Source organism: Saccostrea cucullata, unplaced genomic scaffold (genome assembly GCF_032062105.1).
Source record: "Saccostrea cucullata isolate Sc308-1 unplaced genomic scaffold, CSIRO_AGI_Scuc_v1 ctg4754, whole genome shotgun sequence".
NCBI lineage: Eukaryota > Metazoa > Mollusca > Bivalvia > Ostreida > Ostreidae > Saccostrea > Saccostrea cuccullata.
Window position 1 is genome coordinate 17168 of NW_026930671.1, and position 24292 is coordinate 41459.

Below are 24292 nucleotides of genomic sequence, written 5' to 3' on the forward strand. Positions count from 1 at the left end.
GAATTCCCATGGGTACAAATTACGCTCCGTTTTTAGCAGACTTATTTTATGCAAAGTTGGTTTGTGCAAAATCTTATGCGTGAAAAGAAGAAAACACTTGCTGTGGCCTTCAACTCGACATTTAGAAATATCGACGAGGTATTGTCAATTAACAATAGTAATTTCCATTCCTACGTCGATGCGATATATCCTGGTGAGCTTGAGATAAAATATACCACAGAGTCTGACACATCCCTTTCACACTTGGATATTTTACTTGAAAAAGACATTAATTGTAATCAAACAACCAAGCTATATGATAAAGGTGATGACTTTTACTTTTCTATCGTCAACTACTCTTACTTATGCAGCATTATACCTACATCACCTGCATACGGAGTATATGTATCTCAGTTGATTCGTTACTCAAGAGCATGCTCTATGTATGAACAATTTCTAATTTCTGACAAGCAAGTTGATGAAACAAGAATATCAGCAGTCTCGTTTAAAGTCATCATTTCGAAAGTTCTATGGTTGATACGATGACCTTGTCAGGAAATGCAATGTATCATTGAGTCAAATGCTGACAGACGTTTTTCATACTAGTACCAATTGTTAGTCTATCATTTATACACTGAATTGACGACGTATTTTTCCTTTATTTCCTGATCATGACAAGGCGCACACGACGGGTGTGACGGTCAGCAGGGGATGCCCACTCATCCATGGCACCTGATCAAACCTCTGATGTTTCAGAGGTCCGTGTTTGCTCTGCTCCTATTTTGTATTGTTTTATGGACTTTGAGATTGAATATTGTTCGTTATCTCCACATCCTTCTTTCAGTGAATATCTTCCAAAAATCTCAAAGCAAATGACTATCCTTTATTTTTCTAAAGTTTAAATCTAAAACTGATATGTTTCATGCATAAACGAATAAATCATGAGATCATAGTTATCTATGTTAACATTTGGATTTTGAATTTTAATAGGTATGGCTGGTTGTACGAAAATAAGCATGCAGAAGCACGTGTTTCACGACCTTTTTAATTAGTTAATGAATTTTTCAATTTCCTCTAATAAAAACAAAACGCCTATGGGTCACATCGCTTATCTGTGTACATTGGATAAGAAAAAGCACAAGTAAGTTGAACACTGTTCTTAATAGGGGTGGCTTGAATTTTTTCAACGCCTGAGGATGTTTTCAATTTGAGCCCCCCCCCCCTCCCCGTGCCCTTTACGACACCGAGAGTCAAGATTTGAACAAACTTGGTTATACAGAACTTAAGGATGATTCCATAAAACTACAATTAATGATTGTAGTTTTCATATTCCTATGAAAAACGTTCCCAATCTTGGCCCCATCCTTCCCTCGGGGTAACCATTCAAACAAATATGAATTACAATCTGAGGATGCTTCCACATCTCCAACCTATATGACTAAACATGGCTTTTCTATTTTTTTTTAGAAGATTTTCCCCGATGTATTTCTATATTAAAAAAATTGATCTTCCATTTTGTCCCAAACCTACCCCAGGGGGTTCCTAGAAGAACTCAAGCAGCCGGACTGTACATCCTGAATTTGAACAATTTGCATCTACTCTACCATACTGAATATGCTTCCATATCAAATTCATAGATTTGCTGTTTTTGTCAGAATATTTTAAAGTTTCTCCCAATATGTTCCTTTCTAAAACTTTGATCCCCTATTGTGGCCTCACCCTACCCCCGATGGTCATCATTTTAACAAATCTGAATCTACACTACCTGAGAATACTTCCATTTCAGTATAACTAAAAGACTATCTAAGTGTTTAGTACTTGCGTCCAATATATATCCCTTTTACATACTGCCAATAAAATAGTTCAAAACAAAGCTTAATTTAGTACAATTTTACATAGTATCAAAACTATGTAAAATGTATAGCTTTATACAAAATTAAAATTAAAGCTGGAAGAATATTTTTTAAATAATTTGCCATTCCTATCTATTTGATTCATTGAAAATTACTGGATAATATTCCATGTAGCTAGAATATTATCAAGATACCTAAGAATCGTGTAGCTTTGAAGATACAGCGTTTGAAATGCATGTACTGGTTTTTTAAAACTTCACTATAAGTATTCTTTTCAATTCTCTTCACATCTGTATGATTCAATTTGGAAGGCACCCAAAATTGATCATTCATAAAGATATAAATGAAATCCCATTGTGTCTCCTGAGATGATTTTTAAAAGAATTTTTTCTTATATTCTTTGACATCCACTTAGGTCATTATTTGAAAAAAAAACTTCATTTTTTCACTTCCTGAAGATGCTTCCGTCTCAATATGACTTAACATGCTTTGCAGTTCTTGAGAAGATGATTTTTAAAGATTTTCTTCTAGTACATAATCCTTTGTAAAACTCTAATCTACAGCTAATGTGTCCCCAGCCTAACCCAAGAAATCAATCTGCACTATCTGAGGATTTTTCCTTATCCATAAGACATATCATGGTGTTGTTGTTCTGGAAAAGGTTTTTAGCTGGGCTTTGCTAAAATCAATATTTACATGTATCAATGTTTCAACATGTAGTTGGCGATTATAACACAATTACCAAATGTGTTTGGATTAGGAAGACTTTTGTAAGTTTATACCTTTATTGTTAAGTCACAGCAAAAACAATGGAAATGAAATGGTACATGAAAAAGTTCAGTTACAAACATCTCGGAGCTAATATGGTGAAAGTTCACATAGTCATTGGATCTCGTAGGTCCTAGAGCTAGTTCGTAAAGGCTCTCAAAATTCTTCTTGGAGCTAGGATGGTAAAATCTCTCATAGTTTAGTTCGTCTCGGAGGCAAGATATCAAAAATAAACCCTCATAGTTCGTCTAAGAGCTAAGATGTTAAAAGCTACTGATACTCAGTGTGCACATCTTTTGTACAAGAAGCTGCATCGTAGGAATCACATATTTGGAAACAGCAAGTGAGTTAAAGTGTCACTTCATTGATATTAATATAGTCTGTTCCTCACTGAAGCTCTCTCTCCCATCTCCTTATAGGATACGGCAATTCCACTATTTACGACAACATCGTGTATCTTGTACATTCTTCAGTTTATTAGATAGATGCAGCGTTGCACAAAGTCTGATTAGAAGTATCAATAATCGAGAACAACAAATCGTAAAAACTAATTTTCCGTCAAATAAATATGCTTTCTTACTCTACCCAAGCGTTTAGGGTTTATAAACAAGTTTGTGATTAATATTTTTGTCCGTCACTTCACATATTGATAGTATCAAGTAAAATTCATAACACAATATTTAAACATAGATAAATGTACTACACATTTATTTTATCAATTATCAATATTCTACGACAAGTAGGGTCATTTTTCGACCGTAGGAAAACATTACATACCAGGATTTCTACGACTCCACACACGTTGAAAAATGACCCCTATAGAAATTTGACCCCCTATTTTTTTTTTATACAATAAAACCTTAAATATGTGTCTCCGGTATTTTTTCATACTTTCAAATGCAAGTAGGGGAACTTTTTATGTACTTAAATCCTTTCCAACATATATTTGATTGCACATCTTAACAGTAGTATCACTATTAATGTGTCTGGTATGGATTTATTTCTGGCTTGCAAAATTCCTATAAATATTTACTATTGACGAGCATAAATTCATTATTATATATTTGAGTGTTCTTTTTTATCCTTCAAAGGTTTTGTTCCGAAAATGGCATGATATGTTTCTGATAACTATTAACTTTGAATTTGTTTACAAATCCAAAAACATAGCATGGAAGCAAGAAAAGTGCTGCAACGTTATTTAGCAATATAAATCCCCTAAGCTCTTGCATTTAAACTCACATAATATACATCTGTATGGAAGAAGGATATTGTATTCAATATCAAAGTCCATAAAACAATGCAAAATAGGAGCAATGCAAACAGGGAACTCCAGAACATCAGATGTTGGATCAGGATGCCATGGAGGAGTGAGCATCCCTTGCCTACCGGTCACACCCGCCGTGTGATCCTTATCATGATCGGGAAATAACGGAATAATCCGTCGTCAATTCAATGTAAAAATAATGGACTAACAATCAGCACGAAAAACGTCAGTCAGCATTTGACTTAATGATCAATAGTATTTGCTGGCAAGGTCATTGTATCGACCAAAGAACTTACGAAATGATGACTTTAAACGAATATTCTTGTTTCATCAACTTCCTTGTCAATGATTTACCTCGCTTAAGAAAATTTTTATACACGTGTAGATCACGCTCATGCGTGTTGAATCAATTGACATATATACAATTCGCATGCAGGTGATGAAGGTTTATTGCTACATGATAAGGGAAGTTGACGAAAAAAAGTTAAAGTCATTACGTTTATCATATAGTTTGGTTTTTAGATTACCATTAATGTCTTTTTCAAGTAAGATATCCAAGTATGAAAAAAATGTGTCAGACTCGTGGCATTTTTTATCTCAAGATCTTCAGGATATATCGTCGTCGATACATCTAAATGTCGAGTTGAAGACCACAGCAAGTCTTTTATTCTTTTCACGCATAAGATCGTACACAAATTCTGCTTCATATATGAATACAAAAATAGGTTTGATAATAACGGAGCGCAATTGGAAATCCATGGGTACCAATAGGTTGTTTGAAGAACTGGACTCCAAAAGCCACATAGATTTTTTTGAATCAGAAACTCGATCAAGCATCTTTTTTATGCCAACATCAGAGTACTTGTGTGTGTGTAATCAGAGTTTTTCAAAACAAAATAATTTTGCAAATGATCGATGACCACGTAAGAGAATTTACGAGTTCCATTTTTACTGAAAAACTGCTGTCAATGATATTAAAAAGTATGGACTTTAATTCATCGTGGGGAATGGTTGTGTATAAAGTTGAAAAGTCGTAAGTTTCTAAGCTGTTGATTTTGGTAAAATCTCGTGATTTCAAATTGTCCAAAAGTTCTTGTTGAGTATCCACATCTGATTCAAAACATTTCTTGAATAAACTGTTGCACAGTACTATTGAAGTTTTTCCATTTATCAATATCTTAGTGAGAGGCATGGTTGAACATTTACTGGAACCTACAGTGTATATTTGCTTGTATGGATTCTTATAACGTTTTGGAATCCAATACATATAGGGCAGTTCAAATTCATTTTGGCTCTGTGGAATATAAAAAATATTCAAAACTGACATGATTTTGAAGAATTTCTCCATAAGAAAAGGAAGTATGAGTATAAGTAGGATTACCACTAATAGAATTAAATTCAAGTAATGAAGTTCTTCCAGATACAATTTGTATAATGAGCCAGACAAAACGAAGACAATATTGTTACCTGCTTTGTCGGTAGGGACCAGAACGTACTGATCATGTAATATATCTTAATCTTTTTTTCACTTCTGGATTATCGAAAACAGAAGGATGGATGGTTTTCATATTGCCCTGCAATCTTTTAATGCGCGACTTAAACATGGATCTGATACATTTAATCCATTCTGGCAAAGTGTCAACATCTTCTATTTCATATCTGGCCCATTGTCTGGCGTAATTTTCAATAGAATCCATAATATTTACGAAATTCCAACGCCATTTGAAGTAGAAGGGTTATGCTTTCTGCTTTTAAATACACAACTTTTAACTACATTATATAAAGTACTAAATTTTTTATGTATATACAGGAAATACCATACACATCGAGAACGTTCTTATAATGATAGTAAACGTTCCTCAAAAAATGGCAAACATTTACATCTGATTGATTAAAAGTTCAAGCTTCAGAGATATTTATAAATAAAAAAAAAATACTTCCCCTTTTCAACACTTTTTAGCCCACAGACAAATGACCAATGGTTGCATCCCCTTTCTTCTGAGATTTTATAAACATTACCTTTGCAAATTAATGAAATCTGTTATTCTATCATGTCGGTACTTCAATATAAAGGCCTAGCGCATACAGTCTAAAGTTAATGCTAAAGTAAAAGTGTGGAATTTGGGGATAACAGTGTCTCAAACTCCAGGGTCAATGTGATAAGGTCAATGTTGGTTGCACACAAAAAAGGTCTTGTCATAAAAATACAACTGTGAAAAATGAAAGCCATAGTCACACCCAGTCTAAAGATATGGGCAAGAATTGTGCGGAAAAATATACAAAAAAGGTAGACGGACAGGTAAAAAATCATATATTCCCGAAACTTCGTTTACGGGGGCATAAGTACAACATTAATATAACAATTTTTTCATCATCCAACATTTCTTTTTTTTTTCATTCGTAAAAAAAAATACCTAAACCATTATGTGTAATAAGTACATGTAGAACGGAGAAAAAGATACTACATGTGCCAAATTTTGAAAAGACGCGCACTGCTTTTTTGTAGTTAATCATGTTTTATGCTGCAACCCCCATTCTGCTAAGGTTTTGCTGACACTAGCAAACGACAAAAGACATTTTACAGGTTTTGAGCAAACTACATTTTGTTTCCCTTACATTATAGGTCAGAGGCAATTTAATTTCTTACTTATTTTCACAAATAAAATCATGCCTATTTTTTATGAGAAGTTTGAAACTTCATTTATAGAAAACCAAATATTTTTATAAGATCTAATTTTCTAAGCTAGCAGCCTTTTTCGAGCAAGTTTTAAAAGTAGGGATCAAAAACGTTAAACTTTTGAAAAATACAACTTTATTATGATTTTTGCAAATTATTTATCCAGGGTAAAATCAAAGAGATTTACAAAAAATTAATTATGGAAAACTTTTTTCTGACACCAGATATAAAATAAACTTATTGAAAAGATTAAAATAAAAAGACAACTGTGAAAACTTACTGTATAAAATGTAATAAACGTTTCTATGAATGCGTATCATATCTTTGCTCTAATAGCCTTTAGTTAGAACATTTTAATATTGTTTTCCTTTAATGGGGATAATGGGGATAAAACAGTATTGTATAGCTTTGATTTCTTTATATAAGCTTAAGAGCTTTCAGAAATAACACTTCAAATCATAAGGCAGCTTGATATTACCCTATACATTCGCTTAACAGGAATATTCCTACCAAAACCGATGTTTTTGCATAAAAAATGACAAGGGGTCATTATTCTACGGGATCATTTTTCTATGTACAATGCACACGGAGAAAAACGACCCCAAGGCCATAATTTCTACAGAAAAGTGTGTCATTTTTCTACGTAGAATATTGACTAGGGGGTAAAATTTCTACGTAGAAAAATGACCCCCGGTCAATATTCTACGGGGGTCACTTTTCGTCGTTACACCGGCTCTTAGTTCTTTCAATACTTTGATTAATCTAACTTGTTAGAGTTTGATCTCCTTTGTTGCCCAAGCCTAGCCCCAGGGGGTTATAACTTGACCAGCCTTGAATCTACGCTACCTGAGAATGGTTACAGATACAAGATGTAAATGAAAGCTTTGGTTGTAGTGATTGAAATATCAAATTTAACTATATATTTCATTCCGTGCATAGGATGTTAGTTGTTAAACTCCAAATTATCGCTTCTGTCCTAGTGTCAGTCAAACATTCCTGCTTCAGTTTGTCTCACACCTAGATTCGTCGACGATAATTTTACGCTATATTTTATGAATTATTCTAAACCTTAAAATAAAATAAATATCCTTAAATAGAATTTGAAAATTAAACTACCATTTTACACACATAAAGACAGATGTAAATAACTGAGTCTAATCAAATATTCCACTTTATACTCTGTATACAAATCAAATGAAGAGTTATGATTTAAAAACAAGAACAAAACGAAAAACCTATACAGAAATACAGCCAAATTAATTTTCATATTATACAGAGTCAGTGAAAGTTCATAATTCAGGTAAGAAATCCAGAGAACGTGGTGCTAGGTGTGTCACTGTAAGTGTTATAACCTTCACAACTGATACAGTATGATGCAATATATATTCGTACAAAATGGCGACCTGTTTACATGCGCGTTCCGACTGATACATATTTATAGGGGACATAAAGTAGTTTATAAATAGAGATTGGAATTTCGGTAGTTATTTTTAACATTTTTAATCATGTGACATTTCATGTGTCACGTGATTTTATTGTCGTCTGCTACGTAAACAAATCTGAACCGGCGAAAACAAGATGGGGCGAAAAGGGAAAGAATTAAGCAACCAGGTAAAAGAAATCGCTAGGAAATTATTACAAGAAGGAAAAACTATCAGTTACGTGTCAGAAACATTAGATGTGTCCAGGACTACAATCGCCAGTTTTAAGAAGCGTGTAGAACGTCGAGGTTTCGTAGAAAACATCCCGAGACGAGGCAGGAAACCTATCGTGACAGCCCGAGACTATCGGAAGCTAGAAAGGCTCGTAAAAACCCACAGAAGAGAGAGTCTACAGGATACAACGGACAAATTCAATGAAAATAAAGAACGACCAATATCTAAACGAACTGTACAATTACATCTACATAAACATGGATTCGTGAGACGGGTTGCAAAGAAAAAAACTTGTAATTCGAGAGGTAAATAGGAGAAAGCGTTTATCTTGGTGTCGTGAAAAGAGAAAACTCACTGTTGACAACTTTTGGAGAAAAGTTATATTCTCAGATGAATCTAAGATTGTTGTGGGACAAGACTCGCGTGTATATATTTGGAGAAAACAAGGAGAAGGTTGGAAGCCGGATTTGGTAGAGGCGCGCAAAACAAAACCATGTTATCAAGTAATGATCTGGGGATGTATCACCTGGCACGGAGTCGGCACTATTTCTGAAGTGGATGGAAATATAAATGCTGATAAATATCAGACAATCTTAGATGACAATTTGTGGCCAGTTTTAGCCCGTCATTTTCCGACTGGAAATTATAATTTTCAAGACGACAATGCTCCTGTACACCGAACACGTTCGACTCAGGATTATTTGCACAGAAACGGAATTACTACGATGAGCTGGTCAGCCCAGAGTCCAGACTTAAATATAATTGAAAATCTGTGGCTCCTTATTAAAAGAAAGCTTCAAGGAAGGATAGGGCGAATTGAGAACAGAGACGATCTCTTCCGTGAAATCCAGCGCATCTGGACCGACATTACACCTGAGTATGTCAAAAGCCTTTACAGGACCATTTCGAGACGGTTACTAAGTGTTATACGCTTAAAGGGTCACCTTACTAAGTACTAGGTAAGTTATTTTTTATTTATTTAATTTCTGAAATGAAATAAACGAGTTACAATGTTGACCTACTTTCGTCGCGAGTGTAAACACGCCGCCATTTTGTACGAATATATATTGCATCATACTGTATATTTTACCCATACTGTGTCCCCTTTCTGTAGTCGTAATGTTGCAAGGTTTGAACCCATCTCATCACGTTCGTCTGAGCTGTATGCGAAGGCCGCTGCTCGGACCTTACTAGATCCATTTAACACAATATCTATGTATATATCGTTTGTATAGTAACTTTGGATACTGACGTAGAACACGTAGTCTCCTTCCACAGGTGCGGTGAAGATTCCGGTGCTCGGGTTATATCCTCCTCCCACTTTGTTGATGACTTTGCTGTACACTAAGGTACCACTGTTCCACGTGCTGCTACTGGATGTCACTCCAGCTGTGAACGCCACTCTCTTACGTATGTCTACAAATAACAATTTACTGGAAATAATGTCCACAATAAACTGGTCTTTCATTGTAACGTATGTGCATGGAAATTAAAATGACTCGAGAAGCTTTTAAAAAATATATTTAGAAAATCATGCGGTATTTTTCAACTGCTAAATGTTAAAGTTTTGCATGGCAATAGTGTATATTAAATATTCAATATTTTGATTCACTTTTGATATATTTCTGCTTTAGTTGTCTGTACATATGCTGTAATATTTCATTAGAGGACATGTACAGACACATCGGTGACGTAAAGACCGACGCCAAACAATCTGATGACAACCAGCAGAGGCTGTCCTCCACGGTGACGTCTCTCCAAAGGAACATTACCAGAGATAACTGCAGTAAATTTTATTATCAACTAGTTTTAATTGTAACGGGGACCGTTACAGATGTTCCCCAAACGCTCCCCAACTCCCTTTTTGTGCCTAATTCGTGTACGACATTATTAAAATTTGATCAGTTTCGAGGGATTTCATCAAAGAATTATAAAATAACAATGATATCAACTATATATCATTTAACGCATTGTATGCGCAAGCACATGCAATATGATAATGGCATGTTTTCTAAACCATTAACTTATCTATATTTAGTGAAAATCAATAAAAAAAAATCTTTAAAATATACGTGTTACTGTTTTTCAAATATATTTGTCATTAAGTGTATTTTGCGCGCACAGGTCATGCATGCATTTTCGTGCATTCAATTTTGATTGAACCATAATGTAGGAATTCATTTTACCTCTTCATATTCTAAATTTCATCCTGTTTTGTTGAAAACTAAGAAAGTTACAGGCATTTAAAGTTTCAGCCAATCAGATTGCAGCACACGTCCATGCACATGCTTTCATGATAAGTCTTATAAATCATACTGTAGAACTTCATAATGTATGACCATGTTCAAAATTTGAAAGGATTTTGTCAAAAAAAACAAGAAAGATATTGAGACGTAGATTTTGCGAAGAGCACGTACATGCGCGTGAAATCTTGCTATTTTGACCATGTCATCACGTCTATACTACTAATGTATACTGATTTTATGCGTTTCAAAGCATATAATTAAAAAATAGAAAAGTTACGGCTATATCTATTATATTGGTAATTTCACGTGTTACACGTGCGCGCAAAATGACCTTTTTTCCGCAAATCTACATAAAATTTTAATTTTTTACAAAATTGTATCTTAGACTTCAAAGACTATTGAATCATATTGAGATGCATGAAATAAAAATTGTTGCAAGAAAAATATAATTTAAGCTTAGTTACTTCGTCATTAAGAAATACTTGATATCGTGATTACTTAACTTAGCGGAACTCTTTCGCGATGGAGGTAGGAAAAGTCTTTTGGGTGGGGGCAATGTGCTATTCAATACAATGCAAGATCGATCACTGTAGCATTTATAAGGACAGGTAAGTAAAAAATCCTGGTGGAATACCTTGCTAAACAATCGCTGAACCAGCCTAATAAATTTTTGAGAGGAGCCAATTCTTAATTGTCACATTTTAACGATATTTTAAATTAAGTGGACTCTTCTCGTTAAATTTTCATTGAAAATCGTCGCAGTTTAGCAGATAAAATATTATTAACTTTCCTTTTTTGACAATCTACTATTTTTGGAGTTCAATATCTGGCAACACATTGTGATTTCGGCATTAAATTGTTTGAATCATTCGATTGTCACTACTGTAAACAATGTCATATGCCCCAGAAAGTTACACCTTTCTTGACTCCCCCGCAAAAAAGCAGTAGTAAATTAGATAACTGCGAGGTACTCATTGGTAGTCGCGATATTAAGTATTAATGTCAGTATTTCATTTCAAAGAAGAAAGGGGGCAGTAGCGAATATATATTCTTCTAAATAATATAGGTTTGGCCTTATAAGTTTATCTTTTATCTTACCAAAAGTTTTTTTTTTATTTTAAACTTTATTGCCTCCTTGACCATATTATCTGTCAAGACTTCTGATTCCAGATGTAGGAACTTGTTTATATGTTTTTGAAAAAATTAAATCGCAGAAGAGAAAGGCGTTATTTAACAAGACGCGTAGACACTTAACATCTCATGAGCAATTCGACTGCCGTGAAAGAGCTGACATTTTGGTGTACATATTGTACACTTTCTTCAAGCGATCAGTAACCTGACAAATCAGCAATGACATTTTACACTTAATTTAACTGTAGAAGGCATGATTGATATCGGTCATCGTAAGAAATAACCTTAAGCTTGTTCATATACATAATGTAGGCCTTTCAACTGCTGCTAGGACTCGCTGTTATGAACGATAACTCATTGCCAATACGTGTTTAGAACAGATCAAAGGTATCTGACTGTTTAAACGCAAGATTTTAGCATTTCCCAAGTGTTTCTTTGCTGTCAGTAGAATCAAGTGGTATTTTAATTTAACTCTAATGTTAAACTTATTTACTAATATAGTTTCAGACACCGTTTAATTACATAAAAGTAAATTTTTAAATTAAAATAAAAAGTGAAATATACGCTCTTTCTTAGTTCTAACCTGATTAAAATTTTATACTAGGTCGTTCTTCTTCGTGCTTAGTACCACAAATAAGAAAATTAATCATTGTATTTACTTGTAAAAAATATATATTTATATAGGAAGCGCAAAAGTTCGCATATAAAAAACATGCCATTATATTTTCTTCTTCATAACAATCGTCAAAGAGAGTTAAAATATTGAATATAGTCTGTTCCCCATTCATTTCACCCTGTTATTTCAGGTAGAGTGAAGACATTCTTCTTCTTTTGGTCAACACTTTTGTGTACAAAACAATGTAAGGAACCCTTTTGTGTTCATAATAAGACCAATGCTGAAGCAGCCCATATGTCTTTACTATAAACGATAACTCAAAAATCGGCACTTAGTTGGTCATTTTGCACACCTGAGTTACCTGTCCTTAAAACACAACATCGTACAAGTCAATTACAAATAATTAAACTATTTAATGATTAAATTAAAGGTGTGCATAAGTTTTTATCTTATTTGATAATTTCATTTACCTATAAATCTATCTATGAAATATTTTAAACATATGTGCAACTTGAAAAAATAGTTGAAAGGCCTAAATAATGCTTTGTATTGTTTTATTTTCCGCTGAAGTTATTCTAGATCCAATACAGGTGCTATTAACAAAGCGTTCGATTGATGCTTAGATCGACAGTAAACAGGTAATTCGATCCCGTTCTATTCTAATTTTTTTCGATCTTTTTCATATTGATAAAATATATTAATCTGGATAAAAAATACATGTATATTACTTGATCGGTATTACTGAGTAACAAGAAATTTATGATCTGATTAAGGAAGACTGCTGGTACACTTACCATGTTGGTCTTTAAAATGTAAATATAACTGTGTGTCTTGTCCTAGGCCTTAGGCAACTAAGTATAAAATAGTGTTCGTGATTAAAATAAATGTTCAAATTAGACAACTCACCGTTAATTCCTGTCTGATTTTTAAGACATTTCTGATTCTCTAATTTCTCCCCAATCCTAGACTCCTGGTTCTCAAATTCCTTCCTAGTCCTAGATGTCATGTTTTCTATTTCCTTTCTAATCACAGACTCATGGTTCTCGACTTTCTTCCGAAGCTCTCGGTTTTCATCTGTTATGACTTGCAATTTATCCACTAAGGCTTGAAACATGTCCTCTGTTATGTCACGCTTGCGTATGTCATCCTGAGAGTCAAATATCAATTGTGACAAAATTGTTTTGCTCACAATAAAAAGTATGATTATCACGCTCCTGTAATACATTATTCTTAAATAGTTACTGTAGTGATAGCAAAAATTTAACTTCCTTTTTTATTGTCTTATATACCCGTTTGAGGTAATACTTTGAACGGAAATGCATACAGTCTTTTCTGTTACTTTTTAACGGTTTGATTTCCTTCCTATAATAAGTGTTTGTTTAAGACGAAATCATTTAAAAGTTTGTTTTTTTTATCTTAGACGTTGAATTGTTGTAACAAAATGATGTCAAGAGCAAACATACAACTTCACGATGAATTGCATATTTGATGGTTATTCGCAACAATTGATAATTTCAGTTGTGATAAAGTAGAAACTACTTTTAGAAGAGAGAACATCTGTTAAGTACTGCATAATGAATATAAATCAAATTTTACATTTCATCAATATTTTAAAAATTTTTTTTTATCTAATCAAGTGTATTCTCTCTTACAAAGTGGTATTTCTGGGGAGATGATCTAAAGAGTCAACAAAAGCTGGAAAGTTCGTTGATTTCTCAAGAAATCCACTTGACAACTGTTTTAAATAAAAAAAGCAAAAATATCGGCATTTGAAATCGATTTAATATTTCTTTCCCTTAACTATTACTCAATTCCAAATAAACAATTTCCTATCGAGAGTAAGCACGCCCTCGATACGTCATATCCAACGTGAGTCCTTTTGTATTAATAAGAAGACTAAAAATTCCATTAGTCAGATAAGTATGAAAACAATTACTTAACAACTGGTATGAAATACATCAGTCTAAATACGACCTATTGATAGGTCAACACCAACATGAAGGTTATAGCAGAAAAGTAGCAGAGTAGTTCTTTATAAATTTGAAAAGTTGGCTCTGGAAAAACATCTTAATTGAAACAGATTTGGTAAACTCATTGGTTACTTTTATTTCAAGTTCACAAGAGTTCACAAATTTTGTGAATATATTCTTTTTCAAACGATTACAAAAGAAGAATGGGTTAATGAAGAGCACACTCAGTGCCCATCGGCATTTTTAAAATGTATTTTATGACTAGGTCTCCGAAGGCTACATAGATACTGCCAATATAGAACTCCATCATCCTTTTAAAACATCCTAAATATACTTGTGATTTTTATCAAAGTAATTTTCCAATTTTTGTCCAATCAGAAAAAAAGAGTTCCATTACATTATAATTTTTGTTTTGATAGTTTATTTTGTCTCAGTTTTCACATGTCCTTAAGTGCAGTCATCATTTGATTAACTTGAAAGAAGGCTTTAGCAGTATACTATGCGCCATTCATCTTATGTCTCCTGTTTCTCTACATCACCAGTGTCCGAGTTCTATTTCATTTCTTCGTACAATTGAAAATGAAATTTTATGTAACCATGTAATTCTTGACTGGCAAAAACATTGGTATTCTTTTATTTCAGAGAACCAAACAAATACGAAAGACAATTGTGACAGTATGCAAGTACATGTACGTTTGTACGTTAGTTTTCTCGTTTCAGACTTGTATACAATTGTGTATATTCTGTAATGGATAATGTATCAAATAATGTTATGTGAAAGCAGGAAAATCTTGTTTTTGTCGCTGAAAGATGAAAATGAAATGTAAACTGAAATTTATATAAAAGATAGCAAATATTTAAATGTAATTTAAAGACATTCCTCATAATCATGCAGTAGTTAATTGTTCGAGATGAATACTTGAAATTTACACAAACTGAAGCATAAAGTACGTTTGTGATCATCTATGCTTTATTCCTTTTGATTTAAAAATGCTAAAAAATAAACACACAAAAGCACCTTATCATCAAATACAAGATGTGTATATATAAATAATGTTGACATCAGGTTCCATGAACAGTTAAACAACTGTGCAATTCAAAGCCTTTTTTTCGCTTTGCGACATTTATATGAGGAATCCAGAAAATGTGGTTATAGGAGCGTCAGTATTTTGTGTGTAATAACCTTTCCCATGGTTATGTTTGATCCAAACTCGATCCCCCTGCTGCAGTCGGAATGTCACCATGTTTGTACCTGTCTCATAGCCATCGTTGTCATTATACACTTCCGCTATGGCTCGTACCTTACTAGATCCGTTTATCGTAATGTCTACCCAAATATTGTGACGGTTACTATTACTTTGGATACTGACATAGAACATATAGTTCCCTCCGGTTGGTGCAGTAAAAACTCCATCGGACATATTATACCCATTTCCTACGTTGTTGATGACTTTATCGAACACCAATGTCCCACCGCTCCATGTTGTACTGCTATAGGTGACCCCAGCAGTGAAGGCTACAGATACACTCTTCTGCAAATCTGCAGGTGCATAGTGGTATAAAAAGTAAAAGAAAGAAAAACGTACTGATCAAATGTAATATTAACTATTTCAATTAATATTATTTCTTTTCTACTATTCCAATAAATAAAAATCCCTTTCTTCCATGTATTACAACATAAAGTTTTACCAAAATTCATTCTTAAGAAATTATTCATGACTACGGCATGCACGGAAATAAAATATGTCAGATATTATAGTTATAATACTAGTATACAACTTTGATCGACACTCTTGATTTTTCTTAAATAAAAACATTGCAACCAAATTGATTTTCCCACTAAAATTATATAAGCTCATATAATTAACTTTAGGTATTTGATGAATAATAAAGACATTTTGAACAATTTTAGATAATTTTAAACTAGTCAAAATGCTTTGCTAAATAACGATAAAAGTGAAATGAACGAAATTAATTCACGCGACTTTTAACATATAGAGAGACGGTCATTTTGAACGTTGGAACTTTTTGAACAGTCATCTGCCCCTAATAAAAAGAAGAACATTTTCAATTTCTCCAAATTTCTGCCGTAAATAATTCATTTTATTTTATAGTTCAGTAAAGATGGAGTCTTTGCATATTTTCACAGAAAGATTTGTTTGAAATTCAAACTACTTTTTACAATATCTTTTAAAAACATGCGCTGCCCATAGACTTCAATGTATAATTCAACGTGCAATTATTTGGACAATAATCAAAATTTTGAAAATTCCTTTTATGAAGCATTTTTATTTGATTACATCTTCAAAATGCTCTCATGATGTAAAATATCGGACCATTCACTATTAGGTACAAAATATATAAGATCATTATACATTGAATACCTAAAGGAGGGATTCTCCCCAGATTTACTGTTACAAATTGAAGAGGACCATATCACTCAGTGATAGTATCAATTAGATTCAATTCGAAAGTTTATTTTAAGAGCAAGGTGAGGTCAAGTTCATAATTTTTTGCGTCAATTGACATTTAGAGTAAAATTATACTTTTGCCAATCATCTTATGCCTACATCTATTTTAAAAACATTATTTTTTCTCGTACATTAAATGATAATACAGTATAGGATCTATTTCAGATAATACTATAAAATCGATATATACAGTTTAACAAAAATGGATATTGACTAACCCTAATTTAATCTAATTGTAATTAATTTTTTTTGAAAATAGTTTTAAAATTTAGCAATTTTTCGTTATTTCACATATGGTAAAGTATTAATAAAAAAAAAACCAAAATGACATGAAAATAAAAAAGTTTTGACCGTTAACTATGAGAGTAAAAAGACTTTTTTGCTCAAATCCGTACTAATATTGGAAGCTTTCAAAAATTAACACAATATGAGTATTTTTTGAAAATCAAATGTTTTTAAAATATTTGAAACTGTAATCTATATCTAATAATTTGACTTGCTTAAAATGTTTAACTATATTAATTGTTCAGTAGAAATTTTGAGATAAAGAAAAGGAAGTATTTTCATATGGCACCATTCCGCCAAAAATATAGACCGTGTTACGTGTAACTTTTCAAATTAGTTTGACCATTTTAGTTTCAAGTTGTAATCTCATGAGGAGGCAAGAAAAATATTATCTTTAAATCTTAATAAAAAGACATATTAGCGAAGATACCTTGAAAAATAATTAGTCGGAAACCAGACAAGAATCCCTCCTTTCTTTTTTTCTGTTTTTCTTTAACGACAAAATACGATAAAATAGCCAATGCAGTAAAACCACCACATACATTGCTTACCACATTTATTTCTGGTGGTATTCATTCGGAACATCTCAAGAGTCGTCACGACAGAAGAAAGTTTTAGTTGTTCGTAATGTGATTTTTTTGCATCAGTTTTTAGGTCAGCAATAGCTTTGTTCAAATCATCTAAAAGAATTATAATTCAATTATAATATATTTACGGATATGAATCATTAAAACAGGATTGTATGCATTTACTCATAAATGAATCTGCTTTAATTCTTCTACAGTTATAAATGAAAAATTACAGGAAAACTTGAGTATAACGAATACAGATACAAGGAATATACGGTTATAACTTATTGTTGTTCATGTTTTTGATGCGTAAATTCATAGTATAGTGAAAGAATGTTTCATTTTATTAATTTTAAATCACAATTAAATGATAAGAAATGAATGTAATATTTTTTCCATTTGATCGAAGTATCAAAGACAAAAATTTGAACGGAAAACATTTTCACCAATGCACTACGCGCCCCGATGACGTTTTCCGTCCGAAATTTTTTCTTTGATACTTCGATCAAAGGAAAAAATATTACATTCATTTCTTAAATAATAAAGTTCCCAGGAGCTTTTACAACAACATATCGCTTATGCATGAGTTTTGTTCATTGTTCTTCACTTGCAAACATATCAAACTTGAGAAATTTTCAAAAAGATAATTTGAGGTACTGTGAGCTGACTGTTTTATGTCGAATTCGCTATAGAGCTTTTTACATATTCGTTGTTCACGATTTGCAGTTACGCGTAGTTCTTTTTTTTTTGGTCTCTTGAAATTTGTTATAAAGGAGTTTTGCTGTAGCGTATTATAGTGAAAAGTAACAGTAACAGTTATATAGTAAACTGCTCTAAATTTACCAATGTAACCCATACTCTGCTAATAGTATTTAGTTACAACTAATTTGAAAAAGAAATTAAAGGAGGCATCTGTAATAAACTTTTAAAACTACATTCAAACATTCTCAAAATATTTACTATATAACAAATAAAGTAAACAGACTTAAAATAGAGTCCAAAAATATTCAATTTTCTCCAGATGCCTGGATACCTGAACTATCTTATAATAAATTATATCTAATGATCAATTATAAATAAACAAATGCTTAGCTAGTGTTTTTATTCGCATTTTCCGAAAATATGTACAAGATTTGAGATTGTTTCCTATATAATATGATTAACTTAAATGAAGAACGTTGAAGAAATACTAATTGTTAAATACACATAATTTTATGAAGACTGCACAAGTGGTATTTTTATACGCAGGTTTCATTACTGAACTGTAGATTTACAGAACTTGAACAACGCACTAAACCTTAAATGTGTAGATTTTGTCACACAAAGTTAGTATGAATGATAAAGGTGAAGATAATGAATAGTCATCGATCTAATAAAACCTACAAGCAATACAGATATGTGTACAGGGCAGAAATGCACAGACCCCTAGAGATAGGATCCGGTTCCCTCGAAGTAGAATAAAAAAAACTTATTGCTTACCAAACATCGAAGATATGGTCGTATTCTGAGAGTTTTCAAGATTCAGTACAGACGTCGAAATTTTTGCACTAGAAGCAAGTAAATCGTTGTTCAAAATTTCAAGGGAACCATTCAATTTCGTCGATAAAATATCATACTTTTCCTCTATCAATGCAGGAATACTTTTGTCTAGTTCCAAAGTGTGTTTATTCAGGTCAAGAAGAGTAACTGACAGATAGCGAACTTCAACTTTTAGGTCCCCAAGTATTAAACCTGTGTTTTTTTCATAAACCTCTCTCTTATCTTCGAATTGTTCTTCAAACTCAAGAATACGTTGATTCATTTCAGTGAAGTTTTCTTTGACGGAACTGAACATTTCTTCGTACCTTCTATTTTCAAGCTTAAGTCTTTCGTTTTCACGTTTCAGTTCGTTCACTTCCTGTTTTAACGCTGTCACCTCGACTTCTGTTTTCTGCTGTGAAGTTTCCAATGTCTTCATACTTTGTTTCAGGTCGATCATGTCCTTCATCAGTGAGTGCACATTTTTCACCAATCCTATTCTTATGATCGTTTCCTGGTTTAAAAGTTGTCTAAAAACGTCAACATTTTTAGCATCAATATCATTTATGTCAAAGTGAGTTATATTTTGACCACCATTTTCTGTGACTATAGAAAAACTATGAACCTGAAGAAAACTGAGGAAGCCTAACGCAAGACCAACAGCGTTCATCATGAATGCCATGAGACTAAACACAAAGTGATTCTTTCCATAAGCATGTTTTCATTTTCTAGTTCTACGAAGATTTCTCACATTATTATATTAATGTAACCAATACCTTGAAGATGAAACGACTGGTGTGCTGAAAATTAACTTGTGGATTTTTTCATGATTATTTAGTTAATTTTTATTAACTTAACGAAGCAGATTTCTAAACAGATTTGTAACAGACTTCCAGGTCTATTCTTGCATCATTTTATTATTAGATTAAAAAATCCAACACAGAAAAGATTTTTGTTTTAAATGATTTTTTCACGCTGATGTGAATCTGATAACGCCAAAACAAAGAAAACCCATCACTCTGTGTACATGTGTTTTTTAAATATGTTTATATACAGACGGTAGATGTATTAACTTCATTGATTCAATCATGTCAAAGTTTATATCTGCGCACATTTTCTGAATCTCTGTAGAAAATAAAGTGGAATCATGATACTTTTGAAAAACAATGATGTGTTACACTTAAAACTCACAAAATCTTCACAGTTTTAAGTTCAAGTTCTAATTTTCAATTAAAGTACCTAGTTTCAAGCTCTTAAATTAATAGCATGAGTTTCCAAAATGTAATTTATTCAAGAATCTGTACCTGACAATCTACCCTACTAACATTCCTCGAAGACAAAAGCTGATTACGTTACATGTAAGTATAGAGGGTATAACATAAAAAAAAAGACACATCAGGGTTTTCTTTCAGGACCATAACGCATACGTAGTTGTATCTATAGCTAAACAATATTTTCAGCATATTTACTAGGTTATGAAATCTGTTGATATATTTAATAGTTTGTTGAAATTCACTTCAAACTCTCTTTTTATCAAGCTGAAGTCTCTCGTTTTTAGGTTTTAGTTTATTCATCTATATTCAATTTTTGTTTTGGTTGTGACGATTCCAGTGCCTCCATATTTTGTTTGAGATAGACTGTCTTCTATCAGTGTGTACGTTTTTCACCAATACTATTCTTATTATCGTTTCTTGGTTTATAAGTTGTCTCAGTCTGTCTAGACTTTTTAAATCGATGTCTTTGTGTCCTGTTTGCTTATATTTTGATCACCGTAAGGTATCGCCTGTTATAGTATAGAAATACTTTAACAACGGAGAAAATACACAAAAATAAACGCAAAACTATGAACGCCTCATCATGAATATTGTAACATAAAATGGCGGGTAACTCTATGATTTCTATTTCCTTTTAATTAAGTTGCCTATGGTATGCTTTGAAGAAGATTCAAGATTGAATGTGACAATTATTTATGTGAGATGATTGTTGCGGTACGCGTAAAGGCAACAGGTTTTACATATAATTGTGCACACGTTCATTTTGTCTCCATTAACGTATTAAATGGGACCCTTTTCCAAACGCAACTTTCCGGTGTTATAGACCATCGAAATACATTTCAAAGGCGTCTTTTTGCATTGCAGAACATTAGTTTTCAGGATATACCACCGATCTATAAGGGAACTATTTTTCTTGAAATATGTGTAAATTATTATTTTCTATCGTAAAGTTGAAAAAAAAGAAATGCCCTGTAGCAAGCACTAATGATATAACGTCGCTTAATGATACAGATATAGGATCTCCCATGATTTGTAGTTGGATATGATTTTTGTCCAACGAGTTGTGAGATTTTTATCCCCGCGTCTTGGCGAGATTCTTTTTATCCCATTTTTTTACACCACAAACAATGTTTAGCACTGTTTTTATATAAGACTCCACTTCATTTTACTTCATCACTCTAGCGCAAAATCCATTGTGACGTCACAACTGTGTGATACGAAAACGATATCACATGAGCTATATCAACGGGATAAAGGGTAAAACATATATTGGATAAATAGCATAATGCAATGCAACGCTTAATGCTATAAAATATTGCATTAATGGTTTACCTTTTCAACCGCTATATAATGCTAAATTGCAGCTCTAATGAAAGATATATCATTGAGCGGACGGGCATGTCAAATATTAATACAATTAATTATTCATTACATTTGTATTATGAAGCGCTGTTATATCATTAGCGGTTGCTACAACGCCCTCTCTATTTAGGCGTCATCTGTAGAAGATCATCATTCAAGTTCTTTCATTTTAATGTTACAATCACGTTTCCTGATACGTTCTGCTAATTTAATGTGTACATTTCCAAGCCCTAAAAAAGCAGTAATTAAGCAATAAGCTCCTGCTTAATGCTTAACTAGAATAGAAGTGAATTAGTGTTAAGGACTGATGACCTCTGCTCTACGTACATTTCATCTTAAATGAGTTTTTTTATTTGATTCATAATTATAAAAGATAAGGCATGAAGTGGTGACTATTCGTTTAGAAAGGATTTTTATATTAGACAATGATATGAAAAAATAATTACGCAGAGAGTAGAAAGTCGAAAGTGTAGTAATTTATTACCACAACATAAATTTGAAAATAAGTGGTATATATGAAAATATAAAATTCAGAGTTAAAACAATTCATAAAAGAAATCAGAGAAGAAACATAATAAAGATCTACTTCCTACGTCAAAATAACACAATGTTATACAGAATGTGTGCTTGTAAGAAAAGAATAATTCCCTTAGAAAATTTAATTTTCTGTAGAATCTTTTTAAGGTAAAAAATGCATAAATATACCTCTCTAAAAATAAAAATTCTACATATACTAAAAGATACATTAAAGATTTTTTCAAAAGTTCATAAAAAGATAGAGTTTAGAGTTGTAAAGCTGGATGTAGATGTTTTAATAAAATTAAAGGAATATTAGGAAAAGGGAAATAGAATACTGAACTGATCACTCATTAGGATCCGGATAGATAAACTATGAGTAATATCAAGATTTTTTTTTGCTGAGATAGTTATTTCTCTTAGCAGAGGAATGGCCCTCTTACGTTTAAAGCACGTGGGGGTACTCAGTCAGTGAAAAAGTTCCTCCATTTAATTTTCTTGAATTCGATTTTAAATGCACTACTGCTTTTTCAACGTTTGATCAAATTTTCATGTTTCATTTGAAGGGGTTTTTATGACCTTTTCTGGTTGATAGAATGTCAATTAAAAATGCCGATATTTTGAAAATTCTTGTCAATAAAAAACCTGCAGGTATAAAAACCTAACGACAGACTAAACCATATGACTTAAAAATTGCTAATATTTTCATTTTAATGAGACTTTGGTGTCATACAACGTATTCAAATTAAATGCACATATTTATTAACTGAAAATCAAGGTCTCTGTGTTTGGTGTTGGTATGAAAGTTATTCAGTATAACATAAATTAAAATAGCGCAAGTATAACTTACATGTATCACTATCAGCTTTAAAGTTCCGAATATTTTGATCTGAATCTGTTTTCATTGAGTACTGCAAGTCCTTAAGGGGGATGTCCGGCCACTTTTAGTGGAGTGAGAACAAAATGTAAACAGTTCTTCAAATGGCTAAAATACAGTCATTATATTTTGATCATATTTTAAGTCCTTATGATAAAGATACAATAAATATGCATAACTGAATGCATGTTGTGCATATATAATCTATACTTTTGCAGAAAAAAGCTTTTGATATGCTCCTTGGAACTGCGCAGCTACAGAATTCAGCAGAGCCTTAAAAATCCACAAAAAAAATGTTCTCTCTACAACCATTTGTTGAGAAAATGTCTACATTTTGCACTTTTAAATGATAATTTCAAGTTCCAAACAAGGTACCATTGTCTTAAAAAAGAGTTCAAAGAACCAAGAAAGTAGTTCATGGATAGCAGGACGTGGTCTATTTTTAGCACAGAATTTTGTTTTCTAGTCCCCTTCCTAATATGGAGGTACATAACAATCTTTAAATGTAGAAGAGCATTACAGTTGCAAAATATTTCAAATAATATGAACACGTTTAAAAGAGGAAATGTGTTATAGTGTGGCTTGAAGTAATTTATTTAGTATTATTATCGAACAGTTGTTAAATAGTGTACGTATTGGTATTTAATAAAATCTTAAACTATTTGATTCCAGGTAAGAAAAAATGAGCACCATCAAAGTTAAAAATTAAGAGTTTGTAAGTTTGCCACAGATAAGGTATATTATCTATCAAAATTCTTAATTATCATCAATGAAACACAACGAAATTAGACACATAAAATCGATAGGAATGACCTTGTTTTAGTACCTACTAGTACGAGGGGTGATCAAAAAGTTCGCGAACAATCTCTATATCTACAAAACCACAATTCAGATAAAAAACAAATTTGGTGCACACATAGCCAAATATAAGTTCTATAAATAGCATATGCTGAATAAAGTTTTGCTCCTTGTTTGTTACGTCACAATGTGAAAATGACGCCATTATGCAGGCACTTGTGACGAAAAATGGTTGTCTTAGTGGAACTTGTTCAACAAACGACTTTGTTATACCCTTATAAATATCGTTCTATATATCTATTACTTATCAAAAGTCCAACAAAAGAACTGTTTATTACATCGGTCTAACAATTTCACTATTGACCGGTCTTACATAAAAATTGTTAGACCACAACGTCACTCGTCTGTTACGTCACAAGTAATTAATCATCGTTAAATATCGCCGACGCGAAAATAGCCGAAG

General features: G+C 32.4%; 1 protein-coding gene across 1 annotated transcript; it reads right to left on the reverse strand.

Annotated features, from left to right (window-relative positions):
* Window positions 1-9268: 9268 nt before the first annotated feature.
* On the reverse strand, window positions 9269-19684 carry LOC134229550 (uncharacterized). Its single transcript, XM_062711296.1, has 5 exons — window positions 18964-19684; window positions 17467-17595; window positions 15371-15699; window positions 13096-13336; window positions 9269-9612 (listed from the first exon to the last, which is right to left on the reverse strand). Exons 1-5 carry the CDS (start codon window positions 19682-19684, stop codon window positions 9269-9271), a joined length of 1764 nt encoding a protein of 587 aa, XP_062567280.1.
* Between the last annotated feature and the right edge of the window lie 4608 nt (window positions 19685-24292).